Here is a 17,706-nt window from a genome sequence, read left to right on the forward strand (position 1 = left end):
TGCTTCAGCACAAGGCACAGCACAACACTGACCACACAAGAGGCCTGGGCACTCCTGGTCTCCGTGTGAGGAGACTGGAGTCCTGCTGCCACCCCTTCCATGGTGTGACCATTGCCAGGGCACCTCCGTCCCCATCTGCAACTTCCTTCCCTTCCTTTCACGCAGTGCTCAAGACCCACAGGCTCCAGGTCCAGCCAAGGGCTCAGGCTGCCCATAAAGCAACAATTAATGATGACCCAAAGAAGAAATGGGTATTGAAAGGTTAACTGGAAGGTGCCACTTACCCAACTCCCACTTTGCATCACTTAGCATCTTGCTGGCTGGGTGTGCTTCAGCCAAGATCGTGTGCAAGCAGGAGGTCGTGCTGTTTCCATAGCCTTGTTTATGCTCCTTTTGCTTCTTTATGAGACACTTTTATGTGGCAGAATCAAACTCCAAGGATTTTTCTTCCTTTTTTGGGGAGATAGTTGGAACCATTGTAAAAGCCTGCTCTCTGCTTGACTTTTAAGATTTGCATATTACTTGTTGTGATACCAGGTTACTTTCTAGCAGCTTTCTCGGGGTAGAAACCCATTATTTATTTAGAGATGAAACACCAGCATTGCTTGGTCACTGTGTGCTCACCACAGCTCCTGGCGAAGCAGTGGCCAAAATGTAACAGAGGATCAAGCATAATGAAAAGCACATCATAGAAGGGCTGAGGAGGATCATGCTGCTGCTATGGGTTTGGTTTTAGGGGAGGTTTATGCTCCTTTTTGTGAACATTTTTCCTTTGTAGACTTTACTCTCTTGGTACTAAGTCCCTACAGCCAATTCTCATCACTTCCAAGTGATGGGAAGTGCAGCCACGAGGTCCACTGGGAAAAATGTCTGGCCACAGTGTGTGCACTGAAGCAGTAAGATTGCACCAAAGGCTTTGCTGGAGCAACTGCTGGGATTTAACTAGAGGAGAACTGGGTCACTGCTGTCATGTGCTGCAGTGGTGAGTGACCCGGGTCTGACACAGGGCATGCAGGGCTGCTGGAACCAGGCTGGGGCTGAGAAGAGAGCAGCAGAGCTGGGGCACAGGTCTGTGTCGGGCTGTCCATCTGTGTGCTGCACACAGGTCCCCCCAGGTGAGACCAATGGACAAAGCAGACTCAGAAGCTCTCCACAGTGTTTACTGCCATAAATATTATAATGGATTGTCTGAATGTACAAAAAGGAGAAAAAAAGAGAATTCTTGCTATCAGCATTGTTATCTAGGTCTGTTAGATAAAAGATGAACAATATCTATGGCAGGTGTTGGCTTGCGCTGCTGTTTCTTCCCGTCTGTACATCCCAGACACACATCCAATGCCAGATGGGAGCTGTTTTCCTAGCAGGACACATTTGCTCCATAGGTGGTCAAAGATGTGCAAGCCCTCAGCTAAATCCCTTTGAAAAGGGTGGTCCAGAGGTGAGACTGTGGGGTTAGAGGCAGCCCTGGAGCCGGTGGGAGCTGGCTCTGGGCCAGGATGAACCCTGACTGGAGGGGTGCCGCTGTCTGGCCCCAGCTGACCCCGCTGCCCACTCCACCCCACTGTGAAGCACCTCTGCTTGCATGGTGCTGGTGCAGCCTAAAACCTGGTGCTGGGGCCTCTCTAGGCACGAGAGGCAGGAGGAGCATTTGGGGAGAGGTGAAGTTCAAAGCAGATTTGCTGCTGCTCTCAGGGCCCAGGCAGGCTGAGTCCCCTGTGATTATACAGGGGGTACAAAACTATTTCCTAAACTTCTGCTAAGTTTTGTCCTATTTTCTGCGGGGCATCAGTGACGCTGCTGGCAACTCAGCAGTGAGGGGCCTTATTGATCAACATTGAGCAGTCAGTCCTTGTTTTCCTGTGTCACTGGTGAATGACAATAGAAAGCCTGATCCAATTATTGTAATGCAGCACATAATTCAGTTTAACACAGCCCACAGCATTAACATTGCCCATGGCTACAGTGCTGAACTTCCCGGAAGTGCTGCCTAGGAGTTCAGAGGCACCTAAGGAAAATGGACTGCCAGGCTGTGTTTCCTTGCAGCAGCTGTCATGTGGAAGGTAAGGGAGTTTTCTCCTTCCAGCCTGGGACAGGATGAGCAGAGTGAGGCACTGCTGACCCTTTGTCCTCCCCATGGCTGCAGTGGAAGGATCAAGCTGGGCTGAACTATCACAAGAGCACTTTAACCATATGCCAGCACAGGACAGGGTCATTAGAGTTAGTTAAATCTGATGATATGTTTACTTTTGTCTTGTCCTGATAATTAGGACTGTACACTTTATCTATCCTTGCCACATGCAAGTTCCAGTTAAAACTTGTCCTTGAGACACGGCTTGTTGAATCATTATTTTTATCTCTTACCATTACAGTTTTACTAAGTTGCTAATCATTAAGAAAATTTAAAAGAGCAAGTCAAACTTATTAGCTAAATGGTTGTTGCATTTTAGTTAACGTGTTAAATATGTTCTCATACCATGCCTGGCTAATAATGCAATATAATTAATAATCCCCGAGAAAGCATCTTGTCAGCAAGAGCTTTGACAGTGTTTTCCTAATGTGCTGAGATGACAGCCATTAAGACTTTTTTGTTGTGCCTACAGTATCTAGTCTCCCACTCTCTAGGCTTAATTTTAAAATTAGTTTGACTTCCCTAATTCAATAAACTCAGGACATTTGACTCCATTAATGCTCTCCACACTAATTTATCACAGGTTTTTCTGCCTCACTTCAACTTGTTTTTCATCACTGAGAAGCACTACCCTGTATCTCTGGAGTCAAACCACTGATAATGATGAAGCTAACCCAAGTACTACATATACAGGGACAAAGTCTTTGAGGTATGAAGAATTTTCTGAGGTGTTCAGTGTGCTTATCTTTCACTGGAATCTATGGGAGCTGAGGAATTTCAAGGCAGGACATCAGGACTGGATCCAGCAGAATGTGTAAGCATCAGATTAAATTTAAGGTAACTGTGCTCAAGTGTTTCACTAAATCCTGAAGCAACACTTGCAGATTTTACCCAGAGGCACAGCCTGAGTAGCTGTGCTGAAAAGAAAGGAATCTCCTCCCCAGCACTAGAGCAATAAATCCTGGCTGTAGATCAGCAGTCCTTAAATTTTACAGGCTGTAGATACAACTCCAGACCCAAGGCTTGGGTAGTGTCCTGCGGTTTTGCCTCCCTGCAGGAGGGAGAGAGAGCGGCTGTTCAGGAGAGAGAGCGGCTCTGTGACTCTGAAAAGCATCAGGTCCCTGCGGGTCGTGGGTGGGATATCACCGCTCCAGCACAGTTGCAGCCCCAGGAGGAGGGAACAGCTGGAGTTACTTTGTGCTTTCCCTTTGGGGAAGTTACAATTACAGTGGTTCCCGCCAGCTCACAGTGTCACTGCACTGTCACCGCTTGCCTCTGATCCCCAGCGTGTGCCCAGGGTGATTCCCTGATTCGGACATGGGCTTGGCACAGGAAGCTGACAGCGAACAGCAGTGACAGCAGAGTGGGTGCCTGTGGCAAGGTCACTGCAGAGGGTCCCTGACCCCATTCCTGCCACACAGATACACCTACATAGGAACTCTGAAGTCCTGCTGAGCGTGACACTGTCCTGTGGAGGGGGATCACTGATTCACAGCCTCTCTCACGTCCTCCTGCTCAAGGCTGCGCACACAAGCTGCTGTGAGCCCTCACCCCAACAGTCAGGACACAGCAGGATCCCAGGAAAGTCAGCTCAGCAGCTGAAACAGAGACACTGCTCAGGCTGGAACTGGGCTGTTTACACCACTCCGCTCATGGCCTGGTATTTCTAATCGTGTGACCTGACCCCATGGCCCAGAGGTGTAAACACCACCTCCTGCGTTCCAGTGGGCCGGCTGGAAACGAGGTGGGATGTTTCTGGAAACAAGGCGGCATGTTTCCCCCAGCACTGGCTGAAATGCATATTCTCACGGCTGGGCTTTGATGAGGAGCTTTAGGGCATCAGACACTTCTCCAAAACATAACTGAGAACACACACAACTCACTAAGTTTAAATCTTCCAAAAGTTTTCTAATCCCTCTTCACATCTTAAAGACACAGATAGGAGAAGCAAAGCTTGATAACATCCTGAGCCTACTTGAGAGAAAAGGTGTGTGTGTGCAACACTGGAAAGAAAACGCCTTTAAATGTGAAAGACCATGGTATTTTATTTACAAATATGCTTTGAACCCAATTGCTGTTCTTGTATAGAAAAGTGGGATAATCACATTAATACTATCAAGAAACACACTTCAGAAAATAAATGTTCATCCAGACAAAGGAAGGATGCCTACAGGTAATGACTGATGGATTGGATTTCCAGTATTTTTTATTGACTCTCAAATAAAGGCTGTCTTGGAATATTTGTGTCTGAAAAAATAAATATCATCTACAGCTGCACTTCAGTAAAAAGACTTGATTCACCCCATAAGATCTCTCAAGTAATTCAAAATGAATCTGTTAATTGTGGAAAATCAGCCAAATTTATCAACTGATACTTGAGAAAAGAAAAAAATATATCAGTAGTGCTTAGCCCCAGGCTGCTGCAGTTTGGGTTCAGAGCAGTTGGTCGTTTTCTCACGAAGTATTTTATTAGAAGATAAAAAGCCCTAGAGCATGTGCAACTTGTCACACACGTGCAGGTAAACACACACTGCACATGTTAAAACATTTAACAGGATGCCCCAGATTCTGCTTATCAACTGAGACAGCAATAAAATGGGCAGGATAAAGTGTTATCATCTCCATAGCGGGCTGGGTGAGGCAGCATCCAAGGAAAGCCCAAGTAAAGGAGAAAGACACGATGCTGGGACCTCATGAAGTGGCCCCATGTAAATAAGAGCCAAATTTAACTCCTTGGCTGTACAATTTGGAGTGGGATCTGTGTAACAACAACAGGGGGACCACAGGCAAACAGATCACAAAAGTTAACACAGATTAAATAAAACATCTCATGATGAAGCATTTAAAAATGTGATGTTAACAGTGACTTGTGTAGCTACCCCATTAGAGCACAGATGACAAACTCAGGGTCTCAGGGCAAAAAACGTAGGACAGCACACAGCACCCTGTGGTGGTGATAGCTGAGGCAGGTGCTGCCACTGAATTTTCCTGGTTTTGTTGTGTTTGTAGGTGATCTGCAGGGCAACCTGCAGAGCTGGAGCACATCCACCAGCAGCTCCACAGGAACGCTCCAGGTGAATTTGTTCAAAGATCTCGAAGTATTACAACATTTCCCTAGGAAGGATTTAGTAAAAACAGTCCTTTGGCCTCGTTTTGCTCAGGATCCCACAGTCAGGCTTCCATGGCCACAGACCTCTCCTGAGGCAGTGCAGGGAATGGTTGTTGGACAGGATGAGGGCTGTGCCATAGTCTAGAACACTTAGGATTGGAAAACCTCTTTAAAGATCATCTGCTCCAAATCCCTGCCATGGGCACAGACATCTTTCACTAGATCAGATTGCTCTAAATGCCATCCACCCTGGCCTGGAACACTTCCAAAGATGGGACATCCACATTTTTTCTGAACATGGTTTTTCCAAACCTACCCTCTTTTCAGTTTGAAAGCCTTGGTCCTTGTCCTGTCACAATAGGCCCTGGTAAAAAGTCTCTATCTCTCACATAACTCTCCTTTATAAGAGAAAATACTGCAGGAAGGTCTCCCTTCTCCAGGCTGAACCTTCTGATTTTCTTTACAGAGGATCATCTTCATGTTCCTCCCCTGCATCTGCTCCAACAGATCCCTGTGTTTCCTATGTTGAAGACCACAGAGCTGGACACAGTATTCCAGTACTAATAATTCCACTATTCATGGAATATCAAACAGAAACTCTCGGTATGGATCTCAGCCATCTCCGTCCCTTTTGGCTGATTATAATGCTTTCAAAACGCTCGTTTCTGATTACTCTGAGAGGGGGCACACGAGGCAGACAAAGGAGCTTTGTGTGTACCGCCATGCACGGCTCACACGGCTTTGGGGACATTTTGGGGACGCACATTTCCCCCCACATTCGTGTAACTCCCACCGCCGTAGCCAACCAGCCCGGACACACCCGCGGCGGCCTCAGCCACCCAAGATGGCGGCGCGGGGTGCGGGCTGTGGGGAGGAGGCGGCGCGCGGCACCGCCTGGCGGCCGATGAGCGGCGCCTCCGCAGCGCCCGGCACCCGCCCGGCACCCGCCCGGCACCCGCCCGCTCCCCGCCGGCGCCGGGGCGTGGCCAGAGCGCGCGAGTGGGCGGGCGCGGGAAGGGCCGCGGGCACGTGGTTCGGGGAGGGGCCTCTAGGCCACGCCCCTCCCCGCGGAACGGCCGTGGGCCAATGAGCGGCGGCGGAAGCGGAGGGGCGGGGCTGGGCCGTGCGCGCGCTGCCCGCGCCGCCCCTTCCCGCCGGCCGCCGCAGTGGTGTCGGGCGCGTGTGCGCCGCGCCCGCCGCTCCCGCCCCGCTCCCCCGGCACCGCCGCGACCCCCGGCACCCCCCGACTCTCCTCGCAAGGTAACGGGGGCCGCGGGGACGGCACGGGAAGGGAGGGGGGCGAGGCAGGCCCGGGGGCGGGAGGCCGGGGGCTCGCGGCACGTGGCGGGACCCGCCTGCCGCGCACGTGTGCGGGGCGGGGTGGGGGGGGGGGGGGGGTCCGGCCCGCGCTCCCCGCGGTGGGTGGTTGGCTTCGTGTCTGTCCCCCTCTCCCCTTCCCCGCCACCCCCTCCCGCCGCCGGGGCTCCGAGCAGACCCTCTCTCGTTATCGCGCAGCCCCCCCGCCGCCAGCCCTCCCCCTCGCACCGCCATGGCCGACGAGCTCGACTTCACCACGGGCGATGCCGGCGCCTCCTCCACCTACCCCATGCAGTGCTCGGCGCTGCGCAAGAACGGCTTCGTGGTGCTCAAGGGGCGCCCCTGCAAGATCGTGGAGATGTCCACCTCCAAGACGGGCAAGCACGGCCACGCCAAGGTGAGCGCTGCCGGCCCGGCTGTCGCACAGCCCGCAGTGTGCGCTCCTGCGGCTCCCGGCTGGCCGACAGGGAAGGGTGTAGCGTTTCAATTGGCTCTGCGTCCCGCCTTTGCCTTTCTCGCAGCAGTGTCTCATCATTCCAGAGCTGGCTCAAGGGTTTCCAGTCATACAAAGCAGGAAGGATCGAGGACCGGGGGGGTTGTTTTTTTCTCCCAACTTTAACTAGTTAACGTTTTTTAAAAAAAAAAAAAAAAAGCTTTAACACTCATAGTGACAAAACCAGTTTCTGTAGTGGGGGTAGAGTAAGTTCTGGAAGGGGGGCTGATGAAATCACTAGGGCGTGGTTGGCTTGTGCTGTCGATACCCACCAGAGCACTTCTGTGTCTGCCCGTGCCGGCAGACTTTTACTGTTGCAGTGTTAGACCAGGAGTGCCCAGGCTGTGTTACATAATCCAGAGCTCCGCGGACACTCGTTACTCTGTGGGCCTGCTCTGGCCCTGTTTTGCTGCCTTTGCCTCGCAGCTTCTTTCCTTATTCCAGCAGTGAGAGAGGAGTGCCTGTGTCCCAGTAGGGATGTTCTTAGCTGCTGTCTGGGGCTGCAGCCCTGCTGCCTAAGCAGTTGGCTCATGCAGCTGTCCAGAGCTTGGAGCAAGGCTGGAATCCCTCTTCATTCATTCATTCAGCCACACTTTAGGGTGGGTATATCAGAGTTTGGAGACAGATCTGTTACAAGTGCAGACTACAGAGATTTATAAGTTTCCACAACCTTGTGCCATATGTATAGGGGAGTAGAGTATTTGGGATTTTTCCAAGCTAGAGTCGACCAAGCTCTTCCTAGTATTTCCCCTTCTCCTTCCCCTTGGCTTGTTTTAATAGACAGATCCAATTTTCTTAAATATAGAAACAGCTGTGAGAAGAAAAGGACCTGAGAAGAACTGGTTGAACTGGTCATCTAAGCTCTAGCTGCAGAGAGCAGTGCAGCTGGCATAAAGGGAGGTGGGAGCTGCTGTGATCGCTGTGCATGACCACTCTTTCCCCTTAACCTCCACTGTTCTGTTTCTCAGAACAGCTAGGTCTTTAAATAAACATTTTCTTAACCACTGTGAACTCTTAGCTTGCTGCTGTAAAGCTGCAGAAGGCAGTGGAAGATAACAGTGGCTTGCTCTCCTGTGGGGTTTCTGTAGTGTACTGTGGAAGGGAGTGAGAGGCCTCCTCTTGATGTGAGGGATGTTTTCATACCACAAGCGAAGGGTTGAGGCAGAATCTGGGATTGCACATGATCTCGTAGGGAAGTGAGTAGAACCAGCAATACTGATGGCAATAGCATCTTGCTTCTCCAGGACCAACAGTAACTGAAGTTATTTTTCTGCTCTTACAGGTCCATTTGGTTGGTATTGATATCTTCACTGGTAAAAAATATGAAGATATTTGCCCATCAACTCATAACATGGATGTTCCAAATATCAAGAGGAATGATTACCAGGTGAGTTAACAGTCATACCAGGCTTTATACTCTTTGTACCACACATAAACTCTCTTCATCCCCAAATTTGCCTCTCAATAAAGTACTGTCTTGATATGACATAGCATTTACTGAATTGCTAAAACTGTCAAAACTCACTGATGGAGAGAGAGAGAGCTCCTTGGTGTATAAACAACCTCAGGTTAGAGTAGTAGTCTTTAGGCATTACAGGTAATAGACATAATTCATAACCATGCTTCTTCTAGCCATTGTTATAACGCCACTTCTGGATTCCTTGTGGTACTGGCATGCTTTAGAATATGGAGAGAGGTTATCCCTGCTGCAAGTTAATATTAGTTAAATGAGAATCAAGATCTCACATAAGTAAATTTGAATCTAAACATAAATTGTCATTTATAGTTTCACTCTTACATATGGTAGATGAATCCCCAAAATAGTCTTAAACTGCATCTGATGCCAATTCTAACTTTTTTGCTCCTTGTGTGGAAAGTGGCTATAGGTGATACTAAACAGTTCTGAAGCTCCTGAACTCTGCACTGAAATACATGTATGAAAGGAGCAACTTCTGTAATGCTGTCTGTGATATGGTTAGTGAGCTCTTAAAAGCACAGTTCAGGTTGACTTATAACTTGTTTGCTATCTTCTCATTGCATTGGGAATAGTTCTAGTCAGGAACTGACACATCCACATCATCTGGAAAGCTGCAGTTGCTTGACACAGGCCAAGTTCAGTGTTTTAGCAACTCTTCAGGACAGCTGATGCTGTTGGAATAAAGTGTGACCAGCCTGTCTTAGTGTTCAGACCTTACAAGAAATTCTTAATGTTATCTTGGTGGTCTTTCTCTATTGTTCTGGGATTCTGATCTTTTGGATTCACTGTTACATGTCCCAAATTTTTCAACCTGCTCTGTCAAAATAGCCATTCCTCTTAGCTCAGGCTTTTGTTTAGGCTGAAAACAGCATTATAAAATGGCCCAGGTCTTGGTGGATGTTCCCTAATTTATTGATTAGTTTAATGTAAATGATTGTATCTCACTGTAGACATGCAGGTATAGAAGGGTATAGTTACACTGTTGTGTACTTTTTACACTTTATACAAGCAGTGTAGTTGAGTGAACACCATTCCAGATACTGTTTCTAATTCACAGATAAAGAAAGCTGAACCAGTGACCTGGAAGCAGTACATTTCCTAAATCACACATACAGGGTTTGTAGTGTCCCACCTACAAGGATGTAACCAGCAGGGTTCTGTTGGTTCTTGATAGCAGAATGCCTTTGCTACAGTTGCCCTAACTCTTAGCCCACTCAGCCTTTGTTAAAAATGGATTTGAATAAGGTCCTTAATTGTTACAGTACTGAAGAATTATTGTAACAGGGAGAGTTCACTGCCTTCTGCTTACATTAAGCTACTACCTGCTGGTGACTGCTGATGTTAGACTTGTAAAAATGAACTTCTCTTTGCAGCTGATAGGCATTCAGGATGGGTATCTCTCCCTGCTGACAGAAAGTGGTGAAGTTCGTGAGGACCTAAAGTTGCCAGAAGGGGATCTTGGCAAAGAAATAGAAGGAAAATTCAATGCCAATGAAGATGTGCAGGTGAGTAGGGAGGGCAGACAAGAACAGTTCTGGTTAATCTCACTTGTCGATACAATGAAAAAGTATTATTCTGATATTGACCTCTTGTATCTCTCTGTGAAGAGTGGGTTGGAGGGGTGGGGATTGGTACTTGGAGATGCAGAAGGACATTTGTACTGGAGCACTCAAAAGAGATGGGATAGATAGTAAAATGTGAAAGTTTGTAACCTCCTTCCTGTGGCCTGGGCTGGAGCTCACCTCCGTGTCTTCTCTTCCAGATATCTGTCATAAGTGCAATGAATGAAGAATGTGCTGTAGCCATAAAGCCTTGCAAGTAAAGAAGATCTCCAGGCTCGGGCAACTGCTCAGGTCTGGACAAACCACAAATCTATAAATTTGGTCCTTATTGTCACCAAAGCTCTGGCCTTCACAAGCAACCTCATTTCCTTTTTGAATTGTTAAAAAGCAGTGCTGGATTCTGGATTAGTGTTGCAGGCTAACTGGCAGTTTTCAAAATCACTGAGATTTTAATTCCTTAATTGTAACTATTTTAACATTCCTGTGGGTTTCAGCTATGGATCTAAGAAACCAATCAGGTGTTACTAGTGGATATATTTTTATTTGCTTGAGCAAAACAGTGTTTGTCTGTATGAACAGACAAAATACAGTATTCAGGGGCTTTTAGATAAGCTGGTAGGTATCTAGGATTATAAAGTGACCTAGAGCACAAATAGTATTTTTCTTGACATCTTTAGGTAGAACTGACAATAAAAGTAGCTTTTTTTTTCCCCCTTTTTTTAAAGCTTAAGTACTTTGTGGATTGGGACTCTTGCAGAACTGTAGGTGCCAATCGCAACTTTTAGACCAAGCAACTCAAGTGATCAGAAATGCCAGCTGGCTTGACCAAGCCCCAGTGGCCATGTGCAACTAAACTGTATTACCTCTGTTTTCTTCTTTGCCAACTTGTTGGCTTATTGTAATGATAAAATGATTTTAAAAAAAGCCTACCTGTGGTTTAGGCAGGCCGTTGGAATATTGAGTAGATAAGACATATTTAGGTCAAGGGGACACAAAGGTGAGAATGGATGTTAAAGCTATAGACTTTCACTCGAGGCCTTTGTCAGACTTGAAAAATAAAATAGAAAAATGCAGTTCAATTGCTTTCCTTTATTATATTTATCTTAAACTATAAAAGGGTGACAAACTCCATGGGAATCTGTTGCAGTGCTTCCAGCTTTAGGTTTTAACCTTCAGGTTCAGACCATATTTTTGTAGCACAGGGACCACACGTTTTTCAGAAAGTGGGACAAACTGTAGCATTGAGCCTAAACTAAATGCATGTGATTCTTTTTTTTAAAAAAAAAAAACCTATTGTATTTTCAAAACATAAACTTGACAGATGATACCGAACAACCATGGCTTCACTATAAGAGTAACTAACTTGCTACCTAGTTAGGGAAGCTGGCTCCTATCCTGGGGAGTTCTGAGTCATAGCAACACGCATGCATGCCTCTAACTATTTAGTACCTTAACAAGGCTTCACAGCAATAGTTATGGAAGGATAATTAGCCTGCTCCTGTTTAAGGCGTTCAACTTAGAATTCTAAGGCTTGGTGACTTTTCATGAGTGGGGAAACTTCCTTAGTCCATGGCTCAGACCTCTCTTCACAGTTGATAAATTGTTTCCTGAACTTGCCTTAATGCTCAGTGGCTGATGGAGGCTGACACGGAAGCTGCCCCGGACAGCACGCACAATTCACACTACTGGCAGCCAGAGTCGGACTTCATGCTGCTCTTAACTGCTTAAAATGATTTCAGCTTCACAGTTTGTACTCTCTAGTCCCCGAAGGGCTCGTGGCAACTGTCCTGAGCTGTCCTTGGCTACACTGGGGCAGGGCTTAGCAAACCTTGGAGGTGCAGTGCAGGTGGCAAAAGCACGCATTGTCCGCAGACTTCCCGTGCCAGGGAGAGCAGTGCCAGTGAAGGTAAAGACAGCAATAAATACACTCTGGTAATAAAGCACAGCTACCTGGGACACCTGGCAGAGGTAGGACCTGCCACATGCTCTTGCCTAGCACAAAACATGTTGCAGGTGAATTCTATAAATAGCACCTTGACGGAAATGGCAAAACTGCTTTTAAAAGAAGCTGTAGATTGAAATGCTTCAGAACCGTTCTGAAGCAGATGAGAAATAGTTCAGGCTAGTCTGCACTATCCTCCTTTCTGCCTCTCCATCGAGCTGGTACCTGAAAGTCAGGCTTTGTTGGCTTTGGAGCTGACTGAAATGATTGCTGATGGTGCTGACAGCAAGCTGAGCTGTGTGGTGTCACATGGGAAGTCAAACTAATGCAAGTTCTATCACCATATTACAAATACTTCCAATATGCTTGAAAACTACAAGACTTGAATTTGTCCTTGCTCTGGTAGTGTTTTAGTCTATTATCAGGTGCCTGTCTGTCCTCTGAAACCTTGTTGGAAGACAGGTACTTGGTGCCACTGGCCCACAATCTGAGCAGTTACTTGGACTAAGCTCTCTGGGAGCAGGGCTGGTGTAAGCCCTGTTCCTACAAGCAGGGTCCTGGCCTGACTAGAGTTTTCAGGTACTACAGCAATTTAAACATAGAGGTTTTATGACCTCCAGCTTGCTGGAAGAGCCCTCCTCGGGACTTCCACATGTCCTTCTGCTGCAACCTTCAGTTCTGCAAGATTTAAATGATTAAGTACTTCATTATAGGTTTGTTCTTATATACTTAGTTGTCTTTGTGAAGCACTTCAGGCACCATGGAAGTGCAGAGCATCATGCATGAAGTTTCCCATAGGTAATACATAAGCATGTCTTAAAGCATAATCTCCAAGTTTCAGTAAGGTTAAAAGTTGCTTCTAAATTAGAACATGTATTTGAGGCATTTTTTTCCAAAGCAAGACGCTTCAGTTTCCTGTCAGAATCATTGCAACAAACTTTGTTTGTGATCAGTAGTCCATAGAGATGTGTATTTTTAATATCCATAACCAAGTGCTTAGGGAAGTTCTCTTTTCATAGCTTTACTTTAAAACAAATCTTACCGGTGTATTTGTTCTGTATTACTGTCTTAACACTTAAATTGTGTCAAAACCATAAACAACTTACAGATGATGGCAATTGCTTAGAGTAAAGCCTGTGAACACAGGGAGCTGGTGAGCAGTATTTCCACTCCACACAAATAAGGCGGTTTTTTATGGCTCCTGTTCATTGAGTTTCTCTTAACAACTTCACACAATTGGAAAGACTGCAGTGTTTCCTGCCTCAAATGTTGGCAAATAATACTTTGAGAATCCAATAGATCCTTCTAATTTTTGCTTGTAATGGTGGTTTTTCAACTGGGCTCTTGCTGGTTGAGCCACGTTCTCAGGGCTGTTTTTTTTTAAGCTGAAGTTCATTGTTTCTCTTGCAGGTTTTTCTAATCCAAAGTGTACCCAGAAACGGTGCACAGTCTGTAGTTTCACAATACAGATAACTTTACATAGTAATCTGTTAAGAAGTCAAGTTTGTTGACAGTTCTAACTCTTAATGGTTACTGCAGGTCAGTCTCACAGAATTCAAAATTCAATAAATCCCACTTTTTTTTTTTTTTTTTTTTTCGATTGAGTAATTAGAATGTAGTTTGTTACAGTACAACTAAACTTCAGGCTATAAAGAGACCTTGTTCAGGATATTTCGAGTATCCACTGGGAATGTTCCTGAAGGTGTGGCTCCTGGAGCGATCGGCAGCTCAGCGTGAGGTGGTCGGAGGCTCTGCAGCACCTGCACTGTGGCCCTGCAGGATTTGGCAGCCGAGAGGGACTTGGTTTGTGAACTCCAGGGAAACGTTTGCTGTGCTTTGCTGTATCGCGGAACCCCTTTGTCCTGTGCTGTCTGTTGTAAGCAAACCCGGCTGCCGCGGCTCCTGGAATGCGGGGGAGCGGCGAGCGATGGCCACCGATGGCCACCGCGGCTTCTGCTGCTCGTGGGACACCCCCGGCCCTGCAACCCGTGCGGCGGCAGCTCCGGTGTCTGTTTGGGAAGCTCTGTTACTGTTCTCAACACCATGGAAACGATCAGGGGAAAGATTTGTACGTGTGTGTGTGTTTTGCTCCAGAAATAATAAAGGTGTCAGTGCTGTGGGGAGCTGGTGCTCGTTACAGTGACGGGAGCGCGGGGGGGCTGCCAAGGGACTTCGCAGCCACTTCCAGGGGCGGAGGACGGGTGGCTGTGGGAGGAAGAGGAGCCCGTGCGGCCGTGTCCTGTCCCAGGGGAATAACGCCGGGAAATTCCACACGTGATTCCCTTCCCAGGGCCGCCATCTTCCCGGGAGCGCCAGCCCCTCCCGGCCTGCTCCGCGCCGCGCCGCGCACCTGCGCGGTGACGTCACATGGCGGGGGTATAAAAAGGCGGCGTGGCCGGCCTCACTTCCTTTCGGCCGGGGCAGCGCGGCGGAGCGCCATGGCGCCGGTGAGAGCGGGAGGGCGGCGGCGGCGGCCGGGGGAGCTGCGGGAGCCGTGGGGCGGGTCGGGAGCCGGCGGCCGTCCCGCTGCGAGCGGGGCTTTCCCCGAGAGGGCTTCTTGTGGGAGGCGGCCGGGCCGGGCCGGGCCGAGCCGAGCCGAGCCGAGCCGAGCCGAGCCGAGCCGAGCCGGCTGCAGCGAGCAGAGTTGGCCGGGAGATGGCGCTCCCGCTACCATGTGTGTGTCCCCCCTTGGGTCGGATAAAAGTTTTTTACGGCGTGGTTTGTTAATGATGGGGGATTCTTTGGTGTTTTAGCAGAAGGACAGAAAATGCAAAAAGTCAACCTGGAAGTTTTGCCTTGACCTGACCCATCCTGTGGAAGATGGAATCTTTGATTCCGGGAATTTTGTAAGTTGTGGTTTTGCTCATTCTTGTGACGCATAGTATAATAAAAGCCTTAGTGCAGTAACTGAGTTGCAGTTGACAAGCTGCATTTTAAATGAGTTAGATCATTAGCTGTTCTTTAAAATACTGTCATTTTAAAAAAGCCATTTGGTTCCATAGCATGCTTCATACCTGTCCAGCAATAGAACTGTTTTAGATTAAATTCTGTTTTAGCACTGGGGTGATTTTTTAATAATTGCATGCTGTAAAATATTTTTGTGCTGTAAGTGTTTCTGTCAGGACATAAGTAAACAGTGGTTTTTAATGTTGTTACCTGACTAGGGTCCCTTCCCTAGTTCATACCTAGGGTGCCATTCCCTAGTGTTCTATTTCTTTAATGTTGAAACAGGAACAGTTCCTAAAGGAGAAGGTTAAGGTCAATGGGAAAACTGGAAACTTGGGCAACACCGTTCACATTGAACGTCTGAAGAACAAGATCACAGTGACATCCGAGAAGCAGTTCTCTAAAAGGTTGGCATGGGTGTCGTTCTGCTGTGTTTGTGGGGTTTGAACTGTGGCATGTTGACCATAAAAACAGAGTCATTTAGCTTGGAAAAGATCTTCACAATCAAGTCCAGCAATAAAGCTGGCACTGTCAAATTCACCACTAAACCATGTCCCTTAAAACACACATTAATATTCAGCTCTTGCCTGCAAAATGAGTTCAAATTAGTCCACTTCTGATACTTGGAGAGGTGTTAGCTCTAACCTTCATAGCACTTGTAAATATTAGTGAAACATGTAATTAAAACAGATTTATTATATCAGATATTTAAAAACCACTTTTTAAAACTCAAGGCTTGATTGCTAATTAATGTTGACTCTAAGCATATTAATAGAGGTACTTTATATCGGTCCTTAGAAATGTATCAGGAGAAGATGGACCTTTAAAATAACACTGAACTAATGTCGTGGATGGCTGTTTGATTACTTAATTGGTTGTATTATAATGAATGCGTGCATGATGTGAGTTGTTGCAAACAAACCCTTTAAACCAAATGAAGCCTTAAACTGTTTGGTTTGTTAGGACACACAAGAACTGAGTGCATTGATGAGAGGTACGGATCCTTCCTTGCATCCCCTCTTTGTTTGCTGGTACAGGTGCACCAGAATCTGTTACCTTAGACTGAGGTTTAGAACCACTTAACAATGCTTTTCAGTTGCAGGCGTTTTACTGTGTAGTCAAAAAGCAACAGATAACAAATTCTTACATACTTGTAGTGAAAATACACTTTTATTGCCTGTTACATGTGAAAACTTCCCATTTCTGGGTATAGTTACTGTGTTATTGCCCTGCTCAAGACATTGTCTTGGCTGTAGTGCAGACAGCAGTAATGCTTGTTCAGTGAGAAACTTCTAATGTGAAATTCCTGCTTTTCAGGTACCTGAAATACCTCACCAAGAAGTACCTCAAGAAGAACAACCTGCGGGACTGGCTCCGCGTTGTCGCGTCCGACAAGGAGACGTACGAGCTGCGCTACTTCCAGATCAGCCAGGATGAAGAGGGATCCGAGTCTGAGGAGTAACTGAACCTTGGCTTTATGCTCAGTGCAGAGTACAAAAGACTAGAACATCTATTTATAAAAACACTTCTAACTTATTGGTGAATAAAGATTTTGTACCCTGTTGGACAGAGCATGGTTGGTTTTCTAGTATTTTTCTTAAATTCTAGTTAGAAAACAGCACGGGAATTGTTTGACTTGCAGTTTTCCTTCCACTGCCAGGAATCAGCTGTTCAGTTGGCACTGGTGAAAGTCCCAGTAGGAAAAAACTAAGCCCTTTGCCCATGTGTAGGACAGTTTAATCAATTGTTAATCATGTTGGTATAAATAGTTCTAGAGCTTGTTGTGACTGAAAGTTCCAGCTCCTTCAGTGAATTTATGTGAAGGTAATGGCATAATACTTAATACTAAGTTTACTTCTAGTTATTTTAGTTTAAAAATAGGCTTACAAATTGTAAATATTTTTTTTCCTGTGTGATTTACCTCATTCACTAGTTGGTTGTGGTATTCCTGTGTGTAACCAGAAGTCAAACTGCAGGAGAACAGAGATTTGAAAGGTTATATTAGATGGATAAATAAGGATATGAAGACAAACCTGATTGCCAGCAACCAGCTAGAACATCTTAAGGGAAGGAGTGAGATGTCCTTCTGTATTGACAGTGCCTGAATCCCATAAAATCCATACAGATTTCTGCTTTTATGATATATTTTACAGTTCTTGTATTTGACTTCTGGGATTATTTCTTTAAAACAGGTATTTCTCTAGTACAAGTGGAGAATTCTTCATTGGAACAAACAATTCCATAACTATGAACTAGTTCTTCATGTAATATCAAGAGAGATTTGTGTTTTCATTATGGAAAGAGTATTTGTGAGACTGAGGTTGCAGTAACTTGCATGTAGATGCATTTCATTGCCACGTAGTGTCCTCTGCAGGTGATTACTTGGAATATTTACTCATGTTCCGGTGTGTTGGTGAACTCTGGAATAAGTAATGCCCTATTTGTTCAGTGTCATAAACCAGGGATATATTTAGACTCTGATACTGAACTTTGTGCTTGAATAAGTCTGGTAGTTGGGGCTGAAGTGTGCCCACTAAATTTTTTGATCTGATTGGCATTGTTTTTACTGACAAACCTCTGAGACAGATGATTTAGAGACTTGACAAAGCACAAAACAATACTTTACAGTCAAATGATACCCACTTTTGCTACCTAAATCGAAATGAGAAGTACAGAAGGGGAAATTAATTTTGTCAACAGCCTTTTGGGTATCATTTGTCATTTTCCAATGT

At 46.3% G+C, this 17,706-nt stretch overlaps 2 protein-coding genes across 2 annotated transcripts; both read left to right on the forward strand.

Annotated features, from left to right (window-relative positions):
• Nucleotides 1–6,397: 6,397 nt before the first annotated feature.
• On the forward strand, nucleotides 6,398–14,151 carry EIF5A2 (eukaryotic translation initiation factor 5A2). Its single transcript, XM_032119448.1, has 5 exons — nucleotides 6,398–6,497; nucleotides 6,753–6,951; nucleotides 8,330–8,434; nucleotides 9,898–10,029; nucleotides 10,287–14,151. Exons 2-5 carry the CDS (start codon nucleotides 6,787–6,789, stop codon nucleotides 10,344–10,346), a joined length of 462 nt encoding a protein of 153 aa, XP_031975339.1. The 5' UTR covers nucleotides 6,398–6,497; nucleotides 6,753–6,786; the 3' UTR covers nucleotides 10,347–14,151.
• A 230-nt stretch (nucleotides 14,152–14,381) lies between these two features.
• On the forward strand, nucleotides 14,382–16,546 carry RPL22L1 (ribosomal protein L22 like 1). Its single transcript, XM_032119447.1, has 4 exons — nucleotides 14,382–14,475; nucleotides 14,782–14,874; nucleotides 15,260–15,381; nucleotides 16,292–16,546. Exons 1-4 carry the CDS (start codon nucleotides 14,467–14,469, stop codon nucleotides 16,434–16,436), a joined length of 369 nt encoding a protein of 122 aa, XP_031975338.1. The 5' UTR covers nucleotides 14,382–14,466; the 3' UTR covers nucleotides 16,437–16,546.
• Nucleotides 16,547–17,706: the final 1,160 nt, after the last annotated feature.

Source organism: Corvus moneduloides, chromosome 10 (genome assembly GCF_009650955.1).
Source record: "Corvus moneduloides isolate bCorMon1 chromosome 10, bCorMon1.pri, whole genome shotgun sequence".
NCBI classification, from domain to species: domain Eukaryota; kingdom Metazoa; phylum Chordata; class Aves; order Passeriformes; family Corvidae; genus Corvus; species Corvus moneduloides.

Excerpts from the sequence above, each read along its gene's own strand:
- EIF5A2 (XM_032119448.1), top strand. The coding sequence starts at position 6,787 with ATGGCCGACGAGCTCGACTTCACCACGGGCGATGCCGGCGCCTCCTCC. Across the intron at positions 6,952-8,329 it reads GCAAGCACGGCCACGCCAAG|GTCCATTTGGTTGGTATTGA; the intron begins GTGAGCGCTGCC and ends CTGCTCTTACAG. Across the intron at positions 10,030-10,286 it reads ATGCCAATGAAGATGTGCAG|ATATCTGTCATAAGTGCAAT; the intron begins GTGAGTAGGGAG and ends CTTCTCTTCCAG.
- RPL22L1 (XM_032119447.1), top strand. Across the intron at positions 14,875-15,259 it reads TCTTTGATTCCGGGAATTTT|GAACAGTTCCTAAAGGAGAA; the intron begins GTAAGTTGTGGT and ends ATGTTGAAACAG. Across the intron at positions 15,382-16,291 it reads GAGAAGCAGTTCTCTAAAAG|GTACCTGAAATACCTCACCA; the intron begins GTTGGCATGGGT and ends CCTGCTTTTCAG.